This window comes from Schistocerca nitens, chromosome 4, assembly GCF_023898315.1.
Source record: "Schistocerca nitens isolate TAMUIC-IGC-003100 chromosome 4, iqSchNite1.1, whole genome shotgun sequence".
Classification (NCBI taxonomy): Eukaryota; Metazoa; Arthropoda; class Insecta; order Orthoptera; family Acrididae; genus Schistocerca; species Schistocerca nitens.
In genome coordinates, this window is record NC_064617.1 from 369,969,588 (window position 1) to 369,989,897 (window position 20,310).

Below are 20,310 nucleotides of genomic sequence, written 5' to 3' on the forward strand. Positions count from 1 at the left end.
AATATTTATGTTTCATCTTACTACACAGACTGTTTTCTGTAAAATGTATCATTAAAGTAGCTGCTTTGGGTTGGTTGTGCTGCTATTTTTCTTTATGGTAGTTTCATGAGTTTCACATGCAGAATTCAAAATTTAATTCTTAAGCACATCCATATTCTGTTTTTTCTTCATGCTAATGATAGAGATGTGTGTGACAGCAGCTGCTAACTTTATAGCTTATTTACTGTTTGTTACAAAACAGGTGTTATTCTACAAATAAATTGCTTGTGAAACCAATTAATTCATTTTGCATATTGATCATTTCATTGATGACAATTTTTGTTCACAGTGATTTGCTGACCTCATGACAAAATAATTCCAGCTTAATATTTGTATTCTAGGCCCAGTTGCAGTGGCCAACGGGTCTTTCGCTGAGTCCTCTTGATGGTAGTCTACATTTTATCGATGACCGTCTGGTGCTGAAACTAACGGATGATTTAAAAGTGAAAGTAGTTGCAGGTACACCATTACATTGTCATTCAAATAGAGCTGACAATCATCCAAAGGCATCGGCTGGTAGCAACACTGAAAACTCCCATCCAGAAGATACTGTTAAGGTACATAATTTATTGATGTTATAAGCTGATTAGAGGCAGTCTAACTTTACACTGCATGTAAAATTTATTCTGCTTTTCCATGTAAAAGAAAAGAAAATTTAATTTATTACTAACATATTACTTAATTGCCTTTGCTGTTCTGGTTTTGTGGAAAGGTATGTCATGTTATAAAGATATGAAATAGATATCTGATGTCACACACGTTTGACACATAGTCATACCACCAGACCAAGAACATGAATTATAATGGCTGTTAATCTGACAACAAGCTCATTGAGTGAAAATTCCAGCCCAAAAGGATGTTGTTCTGTACGTCATCAAGGAAGTTAATTGTGTGCAGTTTTATAAGAATGTCATGACTTCGACTTCACCTGATCATTATAAAAGGGGAAGTATTAAAGGAGTACAAAATATTCTAGTCACAGATGCATAAAAGGGAATTTTCAGAAATATCTGTAAATGCTGTGGGTAGCCAAAAGATTTGCCAACCAAAAATCCATAAACCTATTGAATACAAAGAAATTTCAAGTGATTGTTTTTTCTTCAGCATGATATAGTTCAACATATTGGCCTGTGTCCTTCAGTACGGTTGCGTAGTTGAAGTGCAATGAAGAGCCCACTCCAGGAATACAAAAATCATCACTTCAAAGCATTTGTAAGAACAGAAGAACTCATAGAGAATTTATCAGTAGAACTTCACAACAGTGACAAGAGCATCAACCCTAATGTTACATAAGCTTCAGTGATACTTCAACACTCTATGAATTGTAAACAGAATGAAACTCCTTTGATTGAGATGTCCAAGAAGCATAAATACTCATAATTGTCTTTTCTGATGACGCAGATATTACAAACAAATCTAATGGAGTAACTTCAGCACTTCATATAGCAAATAAAATTGTCTTAAAAATTAACAACTACTTTTCTGTAAATTACAGTGAATTTAGGTAAAACTCAGTGTATCCAAGTGAGAACTACACAAGCCCTGACCACATCATTAGAAATAATGCATGATGACCAATCAATAAATGAAAAAAACACTCTAAATTCTTTGGTGTTTATACAATAATAGAAATGGTGTATCACCCCAATATGTTGTGCAGGTGTGTTGCTATCATGATTGTTCCTGTACAGGCTGGAAGGGCACCCTTGACGTTTTTTGCAAAAACACACAGTCACCGTGAGTGCAACCTACAGGTAGAATGCCACACACAAAGAACTACAGCATTTCAGTTGTAGGTAAGCACCAGTAGGGATATGATACAGATGACTGTGGAACAGTAAAGGAAGCATCCATCATACTATGAAGGACAGTCGTGACCAACGATCAGGTTCACATCATCACGCTACATGCAGAAGAATTTTAAGCCAGGAAAGTTGCTTGATGTGTACACTGGAGTCAAAGTGATGTGGTATGAACATGGAATTACTTCCAATCGACAGTAGTGTCGAGGACTTCCACCACACAAGCTGTTCACTTTTGAGAGGATGACTGATATCTATGACCTTTTTGGCAAAGGAACTGCAGTCTTTAGAATTACATTTGGTACTCAAACAGACTCCAGGACACCATGTATCTTATCAAAATGCATAGGAGATGGTTGCATGATCCAAACTCCACTCCTGACGTCCAATGGTAACACCACTTTGTACATGACAACACCACAGACTCCATAACTAAATCGTATGGGCAAGGAAGCATGCAGAATGGACGCCCCAGGACTGGTGTTGGGTGGTGTTCATGGATGAAATTTGGGTCTGTTTGTATCCTGGAAATCCTTGGTAACATTTGGAGACAACCCAGGAATACTGAATGACTCCAGCACTATGTCCACATATTCAACAAAGTCATAGTGGATTGATGTTTTGGAGTGGCATTATATGTGGCCACCATACTCCACTCTTACTTGTTGAGGGCAGTCTCACTGCTTAGTGGTACAGGGATGAGATTCTGCAACCAGTAGTGAACCATACTGCCAACATTTTGGTGACAGTACAACAAAAACCAGCCAAAGTTGCAAATTTAACTCTTTTTATTCACTTGATGACTAGTTTCAGGCCTGGACCCATTTTCAAATCATCATTACGTAGTCAAAAATGTTATTTCAACATGTGAAGTGGCCTTCCTGTTCCCTGTACATGAATCCAATCAAACGTGCATGGGATCAGTTGAAAAAAGTTGTTTCTGGACGTCGACAGTGATCATGGGCTCTGTATGAATTATGGACTATTACCATTGAAGAGTGGGAAAATTTGGACCAGGACTGGCTTGATGTTCTCATTAATCGTATGTCATGAAAGATTCAAGCCTGAATCAAAGCAATAGTACATTCCACCATATATTGACGTTATGGAGGAGTGCTGTGAAAAAATCCTATTGGAAACAGGTGTTTTTGTCATTACACAAATGTTTTCTTTTTTGATATGGTGATCTGGACACATTGGAAGTGAATACATACATGTGCCTCTGAGCCACCTTTTATTTTCTGTTCCATGAACTTTGAAATGAAAACTGGAGGTCACATGTTACAATATTATTAAATGTCTAAGCTGTGCAGCTTGAGTCTTATGGAAATATCGGAGTTTGGAAATGACAGGGTCTAAAATTTTTCTTACTTTTCTATTTTCATTCACTAACGTTTACGGCATCATATTCTGGGACAGTTCATCATTGAAGAAAAAAGTACATGTTGCACAGAAGCAGATAATAAGGATAATATGCAGTGTCCACTCAGGAGCTCTTTAAACAGTCGAGCGTACTGACAGTAGCCTCATATTACCTTTATGTCCTTATTAAGTTGATTGTTAACAATCACTCACAGTTTGAAAACATTCATAAATTTAATAATAGAAATGATTTATGCTATTTACCACTCAGCCTTAGTGTGACACTGAAAGCAGTGAGGTATTCATCCATGCAATTTTGGGAGGAGATGGTATGGACCAAAACAAGAAAAAAAAAGGTTAGTAAACCTGGGTTCTGAAGTGCATACTTTAAGAGCTGTGAGCACTTGTTCAATAGAAGAGATGTCTCACACTAGCAAAGAAGAACAAGTATTCATTTTCGAGCCCATGTTTACTGGACATTTTTACTTATTTTTGCATAAGGAACCTTCTCTTAAAGTTTGTCAGTGGTTTTTTGGGACCTCTATATTTAATGTCGGTGGGCATTTTAAAAAAGAAGGCCCATGGTTATATAACGTAATCATCCTATGATACACTCCTCTTTTGCACAAATTTGTACTATGTGAAGGCTGAGCTTCTACCAAGTTTCATATACGTATATATCATAGTTATATCTAAAAACAAAGATGATGTGACTTACCAAACGAAAGTGCTGGCACGTTGATAGACACACAAACAAACACAAACATACACACAAAATTCAAGCTTTCGCAACAAACTGTTGCCTCATCAGGAAAGAGGGAAGGAGTCAGTCACACAAATTTTTTCAGCATATGTATTCAGGAGGATCTGAAGTAGGAGACGCACCTTACCAATATAAATAAAAAACTCAATACACTAACATCTCCTTCCCTCTTTCCTGATGAGGCAACAGTTTGTTCCGAAAGCTTGAATTTTGTGTGTATGTTTGTGTTTGTTTGTGTGTACCAGCGCTTTCGTTTGGTAAGTCACATCATCTTTGTTTTTAGATATATTTTTCCCCACGTGGTTGTTTCCTTCTATTATATTTATATCATAGTTATGTTTGAATTGGTTTTCTTTTGTAAAAATTAGTATTTCATATATATGCAAGCAAGGAAGAGACAGTATTTTCGGTCTTTAAAAAGGGGTCTACAGGAATGCTTTTAGCTTTCATTATCATCTGATAATCTTTTTCTGTATTTTATTCTTTTAAAAAAATGGTGGAATCCCCCCAAAACTTTTTCTGTACGTCTTTAATGAGTATGTATGACCATGATACATTGTCACCAATTATGAGCAGCTTGCATTTTGATTGAGAATCCCTACAGCAAATGTTAGTGTATTGAGTTTTTTATTTATATTTGTAAGGTGCGTCTCCTACTTCAGATCCTCCTGAATACATATGCTGAAAAAATTTGTGTGACTGACATCTGAGGCATTTTTTTCTGTCATTGGTGAAAACAAGATTTGCAGGATGGAGGTGTTGTGTGGTGTGAAAGTTAACTGTCACAGTTTTTTCAGAATGTATGATGACCCTATTGGCCCTGAACTACTGTGTTAAGCTATGCATAACCGATGTTACAGTTTCCTGCTGATTTTCCCCACGATGTAATTTAATTAGAATTTTAGTGTCATCTATAAAGAATACTGTGAGTCCATCAAGTATTTTATCAGCCAACTCATTTACATACAGCAGAAATAGGATAGATTCCAGAAATGACCCTTGTGGGTCTCTGTACTTGACCTCCCCCATTACTGCATATACTAGAAATTTTTTGTCTTTTGCTGCCTTTGTATTTTATTTCTGTAATTTGTTGGTGGTTATTGAGGTATGATTGGATCCACTTTTCAGACTGGTAATTCCGTAATTACTTTCTTACATAAGAGAATATCGTGATCAGTAACATCAAAGGCTTTGCTAAGATCAAGAAATATTCCAGATACATGTTGCTTATGATCCACTGCTTTTAGTATTTCATTTAAAAAGGAAATTATTACTGACTGGGTTTACTTTCCACCTCTGAACCCATGTTGTGAGTCATTTATCATCTTTCTTTGTTTAAGAAGCCTGTTACTCTTTTAAGGAACAGTATTTTTTCCATAATTGTGCTCAAGCCTGGCAAAACTGAAACCATCCTATAATTATAAATTTCAAATTTTGCACTCTTCTTATGCAGAGTCATTACTTTTGCAATTTTAAGGCTATTTGGAAATATGCTACCCTCAAATGACTAATTTACTATATTTTTAGTGGTTCCACAAGAAATGTTGTGCTATCTTTGATGATAGTATCTGATGTTGTATCAGCACCCATAGAACAATTATTGGACAATAATGCATTTGCATGATTTTTTATGATCTGACTTTAGTCTCTTACTTACTGTCTGGTTGTTTTTCATGATGTGTATTTATCAGCTGCTGTGCCATGGTTGAGAAATAATGGTTGAATGCACTAGCCACTTGTCTGGGATCAGTTAGTTTATTGTTATTCATAATCAGCTGTATGTTACTGTGATTAACTGACCGTCCACCCATTAATCTTCTTATAATTTGCCAGGTTTCTTCAGTTTTATACTTGGAATTTCTCATTATTTTGTCATTTTCTAGGTGTTCCTTTTTTTCTTTTCTTTTGAAATAACTTGTGTTAATATTCATTTTTATATCTTGGAATATATTATGTAAATTGAAGGAGGAGGGGAGAGAAAGCAAAAGAAAGGCAAGGGATTATTGATATTTGCTGTATTAGGACTTGTGTGTGGCATCAGCGGCTATGAGTGAATATGTGTGCCAGACTGGGATCTCCTGCTTACTAGGCAGCTGCGTTAACCACTGTGCCATGCAGACACTGTGTTTATCGCAACTGTGCAGGCTATCTCGGCACAGTTCTTGGTTGACTCAAACTCCCACACCTATCTGCAGTTCTTGTCCATGTTTGCTACTTTGGGAGTCCCGCGGAGATCAGGTGTAATTGTACACCTGCACTGAATGTGGTGAATCCATTGCCCATGGAAGCTTATCAATTATATGAGTGTGTGGGGATGGTGATGTTACGTATGGTAATATCGAATCCAACATTAAGTATTCACTCGTTTATAATGAGTTAACTTTATTTTGATCATGTCGGTACGAACACATCCACTCGAATACAGAGTTCGGAACACACTAAGATCAACAGTTTTCAAAAAATTTCATTCTCAAAGATGAGGCGGTCGACTCTTGCAGTCGATAACCGCCACAAGTGCATCGTATCATTTCTTACGGGCATGTCCGAAAGAACAGACACCAAGCATTCATATCTTTCAAAATAGTTAGTAAAATTGTACTGTGCTTGGATTACTCATACAATCTACTCTTATTTTGACATGATATTCCTATACCTTTTGTGATCCACGTATTTTTTTCCCCCCCAGAGTTAAATGCTGTTGTTTTCTTGGGATTAGCTATTTTAAAAAAATGCTTTAATGTGGCCATACACTTATCATATTCTTCATTGGCATCATTACAACTGAATACATCTTTCCAATTTTCACTCTTCAGGAGAAAACAAAAATATTCCACATTTTTTTGTTCTGAAATTTCTTACAGTGCAGCTTATTCCGTGGAGTTTTTATTTTCTTGCAACCTTCAATTTAAGAATTTGAGCATAACCTGTGTTTACTGCTTATATGATGGAAACACGTACTCATCTTCCCACTGTTTAAAATGGGTGATAGAAATCACCAACTACAGGGTTTTAACTTTGTTTTCACTTGACCCAAAGTCAGTGAACTGGGAGAAAAATTAAATGTTTAAAACTTTATTACTGGACACTGGTAAAATATGAGATCATGAATCATCTATGCATATATGGAAGTGTTTGAGATGTGAAAGTGTCTCAGAACATCATTGCAATTGCAACAGTTGTATGATGAGACAAAGAGCTAGGCACAGATTCAAGAAAGAGCAAACTGATTTGAAACTGAAAGTGAAATTTAACCAATAATCTGCCTACATATCTCGTGTTCATCATCATAACAGAATTTTATTAACTTGCCTTTTGAAAATCAAGGATCTGGGCACAATGATATACTGCCTTATGTATCTCTGGGCAAAGAGAAATGCCAAATTTCTTGAGAAATGAGAACCATTAATTCTTTTCTAAACTATTACTTATTGTATACATTCAGCACAAATTGAACAAATGCAGTACAAAGGTGCACTGCTATTGACATAGTCTGTCTGATGCTCAATGTAGGTTGCTAGCACTTAAAAAGTGCTGGAATTTTCAGATAAGTTTACTAACTTTTGTGCCTGTACAAATAATCATACACCGTGTAGCATAACACTCTTTGGCAGAATGGGACTTCTTGTCTCCTATTGCTTCTCTGAGTAGTCCAAACAACCTTGCTGTATGGGGCAATACATTGTCATGTCTGAGAATACTTAAAGGCAGCAATCCATTTTAATTTGATTTGTTATTGTTCATTAGGCCTGAAGCACTATTGAAGGTGTATTGCTCCAAAGAGACAAATTTTTCATCTCAAAACAGGGTCAGCACTTTGATTTGGATGTGAAATCGTGGCATTCCGTACTCGCTCTATTAATTTCTGGTTGGTAGTAGAGGACTTAGATTTTGTCTCTGACTATAGCCTTTGTAACGAAGACATCAACTACTTGTTCAGTACACCCAGAAGTGACTTACATTTCATCAGTGTGTCACTGTTACAATCCAGGAGTCACCTGACAAGGCACTCATTTGGAAACACTTCGTGTAACTGGTGGGTATGTATCAACCTGGGGTCTAAGTAACATGTTCCTTCTTCCCAAGCCTATCCCTCTTTTTATCCCTTAGTAAGGAATAACAGTCATGAAAGATATAAATAGCTTTTTCTACTTGTAACTTGATAGTTCTGGAAATTAAGCTCATGAAGGTAAGAACTGGCCTACCATTCTGTCTCCTTGGATTTTTTTCACTTTCATGAAATGAACACTCTTTTTGGAACAAAAAGTAAACATTGTTATTTATGTGTGCTGCCCCATTTCATATATTTGGATAGATTTTGCAGGCTCCTGAGTTTGTTTCATTTTAGCTAAAACTGGAGTTTTTTTTCTCTTACAGATTGATACTGAAAATGAAGATGGTCTGAAGCAAACATTGTTATTTATGTGTGCTGCCCCATTTCATATATTTGGATAGATTTTGCAGGCTCCTGAGTTTGTTTCTTTTTAGCTAAAACTGGAGTTATTTTTCTCTTACAGATTGATACTGAAAATGAAGATGGTCTGAAGGCAACACAGACTGTTCTTGGTTCAGTTCTTGCCCTGGCATTCAGTCCAACTGGAGATTTATTCATTGCAGAGAGTGATTCAAAAAAAGTAAATGCAATACGTGTAGTTGATTCAGCTGGAAGGATAATTGATTTTGCTGGAAAGCAACAAGAGAAGCCATACAGGTAACACAAAACATTTTGTTTGTAAATGACAGCTAGGAAGTGAAATATATCAATTGTTTACTTGTATTTTGTTCACAGAGCACAAAACTGTGATTGCATAAATAACGGAAGTTCGTCAGTGATGGCTCCTCCAGGAATGTGCCCTTGTGGAATGCCTGAAGATGGCAATAGCGATCATGATGCAAAAGAGACAATGCTGTCTTCAAATGCACAGTTTACGTCCATATCAGCTCTGACTGTTTCTCCAGATGGTGTGCTTAATGTTGCTGATCAAGGCAGCTTGCATATATTAGCACTGGAACATTATCTCCCAGTTCACAATGAAAATGGAGAGTTCAGGTATGTTTTTTTACTTTGAATTTGTAACAAATATACTGAAATTCTCCTACTGCTGTATTAGGAATATGTTAAGCCACAAGCAGTCCTTCTAAAGTTATGTCTTGAACTATCTTTACTAAATAACATGTAAAACAAGTGGAAAATTAACCACAAATGTGAGTTTATTGAAGTTTTGTAGTGGCATGATCAGTGCTGAATGAACAAAACCATCATGTGATTGGGCTGCTGGTGACTTCAGATAAGCCTCATGTTGGTGTTGTGCCAGATGTTGCTGTTGGGTGGTATAAATACAAAAAAAATTGCTAACAGCTTTACAAGAAAGGGAAAGATACGTCAACTGAAAATAGAGGGTACAGTGGCACTGTCACCAATGTTAAAATTGCTGTGATTATGGGTGCAGTAGGTGAGCCATTCAGAGTGGTTTAAAAGAGGTGAAGGTAAAAGACATCACACGCTAAAGAAATGTGTTTGAATTAGAAGACTGAAAATAAACTTATTGTGTGATTATATTACATACGGAGTCGAAAGGAAATTGTTGTATTGTGTCTGTCTGAGCACTATATAAATACAAAAATCTTTTTGTTAAAATAGAAGTCTCTATAGTGGCCTCTTTCTGTAACAGAAATATGGAGAAATTATTTGTCATGTGTGTTGAACATAATATCAAGTTCACATGTATTGAAACTGAACATTATAGGTGAGCTTTTCTGAATGGGATCTGACTGATATAATGTCATATAATTGCATCCCACTGCTCTCATCCACATTGATTCCACTCATTTAATTTCATTTAATTGCTTAAAAGTTTTTACAGCTTATAAAGTTGCATTATCATTAATATTTTTATAATAATATAATGGCATGCTGAGTAATACTAATTTACCACAAGGGAATTCATTATATGTTTCTTTTGTTTCCAGGATTCCATATCCACCAACTCAAGAAATCTATGTTTTCAATCGTTATGGTCAGCATGTTGCAACAAAGGACCTGACATCTGGAAAGACTCGTTATTCATTTCTTTACAGCAAGAACACAAGTTTTGGTAAACTGTCAACTGTTACTGACAGCTCTGGGAACAAGATTCTTTTCCTCAGGGACTATAGCAATGTTGTAAGTATTGCAAAGTATGCTGTCTAACAATGTGAAACAGCTTCATTAAATGCCCTGCATAAAATATTAAATTTGTGCTCTCAGATAGAAATATTTTATATTCTGTAAGCACTAATTTTAATTGAAATTCTACATGTCTTAAAAGTAATGACCATGGTTTGAGTTCAGTATTAAACAATTAATTCTTTAATACATTTGTTTGTGTGGTCATCTTCTGCAGCAGCTGTTAACATCTGTTACTATAGGTTATCTGTCTTGAGCTGACTGCAATCTAATTAAAAAGAATTACACCAGATGTGTTTCGCTTTTATTTAGAAAGCATCTTCCGTGGTTATTGGTGTTTCTTTATAGATTTTGCTTCTTCTCTCCTTGTTAGTAGCAGTTGGTGTCGAAAGGCTTCATTTCACTTCTGCACTTAGCAGTTTTTGGCATTCTGCAGTATTTCCTGCTTTGCATTAGTTAAAATTCACTTTGAAACAGTTTAAGAAAGTGAATTGTAAATAGTGCAGTGCAGGAAATACTGCAGAATGTCAAAAACTGCCAAGTGCAGATGTGAAATGAAGTCTTTTGACACCAACCACAGCTAGCAAGGAGGGAAGGAGCCAGAATACATAAAGAAACACCAGTAACTGCGGAAGATGCTTTATAAATAAAAGTGAAATATGTTTGGTGTAATTCTTTTTAATTAGATCACAGTCAGCTCAAGACGGATAACCTATAATAATAGACATTAATTCTTTGTTTAAGTCATATTCAAGCAGCTGCTTACAAGCTGCCAGAACTTTACTAATCATGGCAGGTTGATGGTGAGACCTCACATCATCTGAAATCCAATCTTTCACACTTATCATACAATGAAGGCTTTCACGACCGGATGGCCCATGGAACTCTTCTATCCCAGACGTTTTGCCCAAAGCTACCTTGGACATCTTCTGAGGTGATCCTGGTTGTGCCGAGTCTTGCCGACAAGACTTGTCGGCAAGACTTAGCACAACCTGGAGCACCTTTGAAGATGTCCAACGTAACTTTGGATGAAACGTCAGGGATAGAAGAGTTCCATGGACCACAGCCATACAACCCGGAAGAATTCTCGGCAACTTTCACACTTTAGACATTCTTCCATAATGAGTTTGAAAAGGGAACAAAGAAAACTGTTTAATATTATGGAATTAGACTGAAAGCTGAAAAAAGCTCTTTTGTTATGTTTAAATTAGGCATTAAGGTAACACCTCACTATACAGCTGAGGTAAGGCTTCAGTAGGCACAATAACATTTTTGAAAATGTTTTGAAGCTTATAGATGAACCTTCTTCATAATTAAGAGAGTACACATACACCTGTATGACAAATAAAATGTAAATTTAATGTTTTCAGTATTTTCAAACTTTTCTAAAATGTAAGGATAATGATAAGTTAAATAAATGTCACGGACTAACATATTTGTTGCAGGTTAGTACTATTGAAAACACCCAGGATCACAAATCAGATCTTAAAATTTCTGGAGTAGGTTTCTTGGTGAAATTCCTAGAGAAAGGAAAAACAGAAATTGATCTTGAATATGACAGCACAACAGGCCTGCTTACAAGTCGGTCAGATTCTAGAGGTGGCGGTGTAAGTATCTTGTCAGGTGATAACTTAAACTAGACCTTAAACTAGACAGGTTATGTTGAAACCATTATAGGATAAGAATACCCAATACTGTTATACTGCATAAAGTAACCGAGCGAGGTGGTGCAGTGGTTAGCTCACTGGACTCGCATTCGGGAGGATGACAGTTCAAACCCGTCTCCTGCCATCCTGATTTCGGTTTTCCGTGATTCCCTAAATCGTTTCAGGCAAATGCAAGGATGGTTCCTTTGAAAGGGCACGACCGATATCCTTCCCCAATCTGAGCTTGTGCTCCGTCTCTAATGACCTAATTGTTGATGGGACGTTAAACACAAATCTCCTCCTCCTCCTCTGCATAAAGTAAATTGTTGCTGCAATGTCTAATTCTGGGTTGGTATCTACAAGAGAAAAAAATTAAGCATTTATACCTTTGCCAGTAGGAGCTAAGAATGAAAGTAACATTATGGTAAATCACCACACTAAATACAAACAGAAAAACTTTTACTAGGATGGAGTTCATTTTGTGAATTGTGATTTATTAGTCTTGTAACATTATTGATGTAAATCATTTGATTCAGGTACAGGAGACATATCAAACATTTGTTGCAAAATTTCACTGCAAACAGAGAATTGATGCTTATAACAAAACCCTAATAATAATAATAATAATAATCATATATCGTCATTATAGAAAACAATCTAATATCAAATTACACTTAGCTCAAAATATCAGTTAATTCTCCATGCATTTGTGTACTAAGTAGTAACATTTCCCCCACAAACATCTTCTGCAGCATTCTTTTTATGGATCTGGCTCCATATTAAGTATGTTTTGGCCTATAAATTTATTATAGATTGTCATCCTCGTGTACTGTAGAAGCTGTGCATATAATTTCAGTTTGTGTATGGGAAGAATTCTTTTTGTTTCTCATTCTGCAAGTACAGTTAAAATGATTCTCCTCAAACATTTTTTGTCTACTGTGTAAGAAGATTATAATTTTATAAATTTATAGGGAGAGAACAGTTAGGATTTGTAATTTACAAACTAATGAACAACAAGTTTCTTTTTGCTGTACTGTGCACATGTGTCTAACAATTATCTTCAAACAATGCAAAATCCAGGATGGAATGTAACAACATCCCTTAACTCACAAGGTCTGGTCTCTCAGACCACGCAAAAATTTTTGAACTCGCTCTCCAAGGCCAGTTGTGGTGGAATGCTTCTATACTCCCCCTACCCTCCTTAAATTGCCAAGCCTATGATGTTTTGCTGTAGGCAGCATTATTGTCTTCTGTGTTAATTGTTGTCACATGTTATTGATAGGTGTAGGAGTCTCCTAAACCGCACCTCGTGAGCTTCGTACCTGTTTTCTTCAGTATGGTACTGTATAGCTCAAAATGTGTTATTTTTAACTTTGCCGAGTTTGATGAAATTGTTAGTTGGTCTATAGAGGAAGGTGTCAGTGACATAGATCAAGAAATAAACTAAAAAGATGACGATTTTACATTAGCCAGTGATCACAGTTCTGCTATCGAACAAGAGTATCATTTGGAGGAAGAACTTCAGCAAAGTTGTAATGGGGATCTGTCTGTTTTTTTTTTCCAATAAAATACTTAAAGTGTCTGTTAAAATCAAATGTGTTCTGAATGGTGATAAGAAAAATGTAGTTTCCAGCAATGAATGTCAATTTGACAGACTCTCTTTGTACCTATCAGGTGGATTTTTTATGCACAAATTTAAACACTGGAATTTAGTTTTATTAGGAAATTTATTTGCTACAGAGATTGTATAATTTTTCAGAATGTAGAATGCAGTACTCTAACAGTCTATTTATGTGTACTATTCAAAAGAACCACACAAAATTATATGCTTTTGTGTGATAAATAGTAAAATGCTGCAGGCTTCGTTTAGTGCAGTAAAATAAACTAGAAGCATTTAAACAACACTTAAATCATTGTAAAAATAAATATTATATAGCATAATTTAAAAATTTCAGATGATTTTTGCCCTAAATCTCGGTTAAAACATAGGGGTCCGAGAGACCCCACTTTGTGGTATACGTTACAGAAAAGTCACCTCGTGAGTTAAGGGATATTATGTAAAGGAAAGTTGCATAGGGGTCCCAGAGACCCCACCTCATGGTATATGTTACAGAAAAGTTACCTCGCAAGTTAAGGGATATTATGAAAAGGAAAGTTGCTACTCGCCATATAGCAGAGATGCTGAGTCACAGATAGGCACAACAAAAAGTCGTGTGCGTGAGTTGGGTTTGCATGAGAGAGAGAGAGAGAGAGAGAGAGAGAGAGAGAGAGAGAGAGAGAGAGTGAGTGTGTGTGTGTGTGTGTGTGTGTGTCTGTCTGTCTGTCATCTATTGTTGACGAAGGCGTTAATGGCCAAAAGCTTTATTTATGATAGTCTTTTTGTTGTGCCTATCTGCAACTCAGCATCTCTGCTATTACATGAGTAGCAACTTTCCTTTTCATAATATTGTTGACAATTATCTTTCCCTAGAAGCCCTTACCACACTTAATGCCAGATTCAAAAGAACTATGATATGATAGTTTCTCTGCATTTATGCCAGTAGAACTTGCTATTATTTGCATCACAAACACAAAACCATTTAATTTATTTCACAGGAAGTCAATACACATATTCCAGCTTAAGCTCTTGCCCACATGTACTCCACATAATTAGAGCATATCAGCATCTGCCACATTCCCCCACGCCCCAGTTTTTTTTCCTTTCTGATTTCTAAACATTCTCATTTCTTCGTAGCTTTTCCTGTCTTTTGCCAAATAAAGAAACTCAAGCATATGCATTCTCTCTCCATGTGTACTGCTCGTTAGTCATCAGAAGCCGTGAATTTCTTTCTTTAACTGTAAGTTTGTCTTAGCTTCTCTTTATTGATAGTATTGTGAAATGGTTTTTAAATCTATCAGTTTTCACCATCAAGGTTTGATGTACATAGTACTTATTTCCTGCTTTTGTAAACTGTGTATTAGTCGTGTTACACAGCTACGACCGAACAGGAAAATATCTACTCTTTAGCTTATCACATTAAGTTGTCATCTGTCCTGTGATAAAATCAACTATCTGCATAGAGATAACTGATCTGTGAATTTATTCAAGCTTTACGTTAGCTGTATATTAGTGCCTCTCATGTCTATCTATTTATTCAAATGCCACTATTAATCAGAGTTGTTGCTTTTGTATAGACAAGCAACATTTTATGTCTGTTTGTTATTTCCTGTTGCTTATGGTTATTTATGAATATCCTTTACAGGGTGGTGAAACATATATGTATCACTATGAATCAAATGGTCGGCTTACTGATGTTATACTACCTACAGGAGAAACTGTTAATTTGGCATCTAGACTTACAGCAGAAGACGGATTAACTGTAGAGATCTCATCTCTAATGCAGTCTTTATCTGCTGGAGATTTAGTTCAGCCACAGCATTCTGTCACTTTGAGAATGGAAGACAGAGGAGCAAAGCGGCTAACAGTACTTGAAGGTATCTTTCTTTGCATAGAAAAGCTTGAAGTTCTGTAAATATGTTACATATGTGTATTACAGTAATATATGCATATTCCTTAGTACTACATGATATTTGGGAATTTACACTTTCTTGTTTTGGATTGCTAAGAGGTGAAAACGCTGTGGTAAATAGCATAAATATTCATCTCTTATTTGTTTCTGTGTGCATGTACCCTTCAGTATCAGTAGATTAATCAACAGTGATGAAGCTACATATTTAACATGTGCTATATGTTTGCCACTCTCTCTCTCTCTCTCTCTCTCTCTCTCTCTCTCTCTCTCTCACACACACACACACACACACATCAAGGTAAATAGAATTCAAGAGGTAGGTTAAAGAGCTGTAATTGGTCAGCGACCTGTGATATCACTGGATGGGTAGCAGCACTGTGTATTTTGTTTCCCCATTGTGTTACTTCTTTGTGTTTTTCTTTGACATATTATAAAATCTTGGTCTTGTTGATCAGTAGGGAAAAATGTAATGAAAGAAAAAACAAATCGCCCAGTGCTATACAACTAGGCTCTCAAACTCCATTTATTATGATTATGAAATATAGTGTACAACTGAAAGATAACTTTTCTCATGTCACCTCAAATAAATATTTGGAGAAAGCACTCAACATAAAAGTGAGTGTCGTGACAGTAGGCTCTATGTTCCATGTAACTTGCTTTCCACTAATTAGCAAATATTTGCAGTGGCCTGTTGTCAAGGGGTCTAACAAAACAACTATCATCTTTTTACATGTACCTCCACGTTTTTTATTTATAATGTTAAGATTTACTTTTAAAACAAGTTACATCAGTCTGAACAGTTTTTGGATTTATTGTTACAGTTCATTGAGGTACTGTATTCCGATGTTTTTTATTAATATGACTTAGCATAGTGTTGATTTTGTACTGATTGCTTGAACATGTGTTCCCACTCGCCAAGACACTTACTATAAAACAGATAACACATTCTTTCATACAGGTCTGGCAGCACAATGAAACACACACTTTCTGTGAGAATCATAGATTCTTTGAAAATGTGTTTATATATCCCAAATGATGTACTACGATCAATACATACCTAAACACAGTAGTTCAAACAAGAGAGTTTCACAGTATATTTGCACTTGATAACAGGAAATGGGGTGCTACTTAGAAAAATATTTTGTTATAAATTTTATCCATTTTGCTAGTTGTTGAGCTCCATGGCTGGGTTTATATTAGTTTAAAGAAACAAAGCAACCAGACAAATTTTTACAAATTTTTATTTATCCCAATACATTTTTGAGCTTTTGCCCACCTTCAACTGGCATAATGCATAGTTAAGTCTTCAAGTAGCACTTCATTAAAAACATTGACTTCTTTGCATGTTACACAAAAACAGCACAATATCCACCATGTTACTGACTGTGACAGCTTTCAGTGCAGTGCTACCATAAGCTTTGAACTGGAACCAAATTGGTTTCCAAAGGCAAAGACCTCAAACAGACAAGCACACAAATTAAAAGAGTTTGTCTTTTTCCAGTAAGTATGTATTATTATATTATTATTACTATTACTATGTTTTATTGTTTCATTATACAGCCATCAAAACAATCTTGCATTCTGCCAAAATGAATTGTGCCCCACTTTGTCTATCTTGAGATAGGCACATTCATAGTTTTTTGTAGGATGATTAATGATGGCAATAGTTCTGTGCTGTATAATATATATGTATTCATAATTTTAATCATCCTGTGTCTAATGTTATTTAAACGCTCCCAGTAACCAAAATGTACTTTGCTACAGCTGAGAATACATAGTACTACCAACAGGGTATTTGAAATAGAAATCTTGAGAGAACCCAAAGTTGTCAAAATGACAAGCACACAGATTAAAAGAGTTTGTTTTACTTTTTATTATTATTACTGTTATTATTGCCATGGACATCATTTTAATTACAGCCTCTCATTTGTTCCAGGAGTTTCAACCAGCGAAGCTGTAAGCTTCCGCAATGGATCATTTATTGTTCGTTGGGCCTGGGGTGGTTGGATGGAGAGCTCTGCTCTTGCAAGACATCCACTCCTTGAATTATCTCTACCAACTGAGGCAGAAATGCTACCACTATGGAGTAGACAGACATTGTCACTTGGTGATGGTCTCACTAACAGCATGGCTTGGAGCTACAGCTTAGTTGGTGATGTTAGTGCTCCCCATCAGACACTGTTGCAGGAGCTATGGGTAAGAAATATGGCTGATGTATTTAATTAGCTTTGTTTTACACACTTTTTTCAATGTTAGGCTTATGGACCATTTATTTTGCAATGAAGGAGTGAAGAGAGTTATAAAATAGTGTATGTAACTATGAACAAATGAATTACATCTCCAACCATGGAAATTCTTTTGCAGTGCTTCACCCTGGATAAGCTCCATGATTAAATGGCAAAGCAAAAACATCCAGTCACATACTTGAAACTAAACATTTATTTAATGTATACTCTTCATGTAACTATCTACTTATGAATTCTTCCTCCACACAATTACTGGTTGTATCCTCTTGCATTCTTTAAAGCATATCGTATTTGGCATTGACTATAGAGATTATGTATTTCACAATAGCAATTTCAGCATTTAGGACATTTTTAAGTGGTACTGCAGAAGATTTTGCTTCAGCACATGTCAGACTCTAAAATCTTCTGACATGTATTCATGTAATTTCTCAAATATAAGCCTTTTCACAATGTTAACATAATTTATGTAAATCGCTACCAATGAATGTTCTAACATACTGTTTACTTATGAACTAAGGCCAATGACAGTGACATGTTTATGTGTTGGAGGATTTTAAAGGTTGATGCACTGAAGCAAAATCCTTTGCAGTACCATTGGAAAATGCCTCAAATGCCGAAACTGCAGTTGTGAAATAATGATCTCTACAGTTAATGGCAAATATTATGTCCTTTAAAAATTCTAACAGCTGTGAACCCTGACCATCAGTTGTTTTCTTGAATTGCTGTTTTTGTGCCACCCATGAATTTCCTTAACAATTTTTATGTAAGTGCAATAGCTTTCATATAAGATCTACTGTTCTGGTGACAAAACACACCTCTTATTACAGTCTTGATCGTTGTCATCAATCATTTGGTATCCACTGCTGGGTAAATATAAATTTCAGACTTTTCTCGACAATATATCCTTCAGCTACACATGTTGATATTCTTTAGGCAAATGCAAGGGTGGTTCCTTTTGACTAGGCTATGACCTGTTTCATTTCCCATCTTTGTCAAAAATTAGAATCTTTAATGAATGAAAATATGTAGTAAAATTACATAGTGTAGATGCACTTCATGCCTGTATGGTGTGGTGTGAACAAGTAGAAGAAGAGGATGATGAAAAGAAGAAGAAGACGAAGACAAAGACACTGGAGAGTTGTTTGTTTCTAGAAGTGGACTACAATTTTCTAGTGAAATGTTGTAACATTTTGAACGTAACACCTGGCCCAGTGAATGATGGAAAAACAATCAAAACAATAACAGAGTCATTTTTATTATTTATCTCACCAGAAATCGTGAGCATCATTGTAGAAGAAATGAACAGGGAAGCCAAACGAGTAATTTCTTTGTGGAATGCAGCTCATTCTTCGAACAAAACAACATGGAGAGATATAAATGCAGCTGAAGTGTACGCTGTATTAGCAATTCTAATAGGAGGTGGTCAAACTCATGGATATCGCACAAGTGCTTCCGATGTGTGGAGGTAATGTTGGCTTTCGGCAACCATTCTTTTCTGCCGCCATGTCAAGAAACCAATTTTTGTCTATACTGAAATTCTTGCGATTTGACAACAGAGACACAAGAGTACAAAGAATTGAAGAAACCAAGGACAAGCTACAAGCCATCAGGGTAGGGTTCGACAAATTTCAATCTAACTTGTGCAAGAACTTCTGTCCTTATGGATATGTGACTATTGATGAACGATTAGCAACGTATCGAGGAAACTGCCCTTTTAGGGTTTATATGAAGAGCAAGCCTGGCTAGTATGGCATTAAAATTTGGGTTTGTGCTGATGTGAAGACATCTTACTTATTACGGATCCAAATTTACACAGGAATGGTGAACCATTGGCTGCTGAACTACTAAAACGAAACACGACATTGGTTGGTACCTTGCGTTCCAATAAGAAAGATATTCCAAAGGAATTCTTGCCAAACAGAAAGAGAGAAGTTCACTCTTCAATGTTTGGTTTCACAAATAACTTGAACCTAGTTTCCTATGTTCCTAAGAAGGAGAGACAAGTGAGTGGTGAAGAAAGTGAATACAAACCCGAAATCATACTGCACTACAGCAAAACCAAAGGTGCTGCAGATAATGGGGACAAAATGACAAGAGAATACAGTTGTGTTAGAGGAACGAGGCGGTGGTCACTAAGAATCTTCATGGAAATGATACATATTGCAGCACTGAATGCATATATTCTGTACACTCAAAGATTTCCTGAATGGCAGAAGAATAACTGAGGCCGACGTAATCTCTTTACGACTGAACTGGCATTTGGACTCAGCAAAGGCAACGGTCTTCATAAAGATGTACAAGATGCACTGAAAGCTTGTGGTATTGCAATTCCTACAGCAGTGATCCAGACCCAGTGTTCCTAGTTACCAACGCCACAACGATGTCAAGATTGCAAGAGAAACGAAGATCGGAAAACAAGATTCTGTTGTGTAACATGCAAGAAACCTGTTTGTAATATACACAGAGAAGAAACTGTTACTGTGATGTGCATGCAGTGCAAAAATGTACTTTACTGAAAAGTTGAAAAAAGCCTTGTGCTGTTTTATTGCAGTGACTGTTGAGGTACACAGATTTATAATTTTCTGTTCGTTGAGTACTGAATGTAGTGAAAGATTTTTTTTTTTTTTTTTGCATCTGTGATCTGATTAAATACTTCTAATAACCTGAAAAGCTGTTTTTCAATACTAAATAAACCCATTCAATGGAAATAACGAAATCTGAGAACAAATATTACAATAAAACACAAAACTCTTTTGGGGTAGTCCAAATACCCCCCTTGG

General features: G+C 36.0%; 1 protein-coding gene across 1 annotated transcript in view; it reads left to right on the forward strand.

The window, feature by feature from the left end:
* The window catches only part of LOC126252108 (teneurin-a), a 352,713-nt gene that overhangs the window by 282,550 nt on the left and 49,853 nt on the right, over window positions 1-20,310 (forward strand). Inside the window, exons 20-26 of the mRNA XM_049952972.1 lie at window positions 381-596; window positions 8,481-8,674; window positions 8,753-9,013; window positions 9,934-10,126; window positions 11,575-11,736; window positions 15,018-15,249; window positions 17,221-17,480. Coding sequence (XP_049808929.1) covers window positions 381-596; window positions 8,481-8,674; window positions 8,753-9,013; window positions 9,934-10,126; window positions 11,575-11,736; window positions 15,018-15,249; window positions 17,221-17,480 — 1,518 coding nt within the window. The remainder of the gene's footprint in view (window positions 1-380; window positions 597-8,480; window positions 8,675-8,752; window positions 9,014-9,933; window positions 10,127-11,574; window positions 11,737-15,017; window positions 15,250-17,220; window positions 17,481-20,310) is intronic.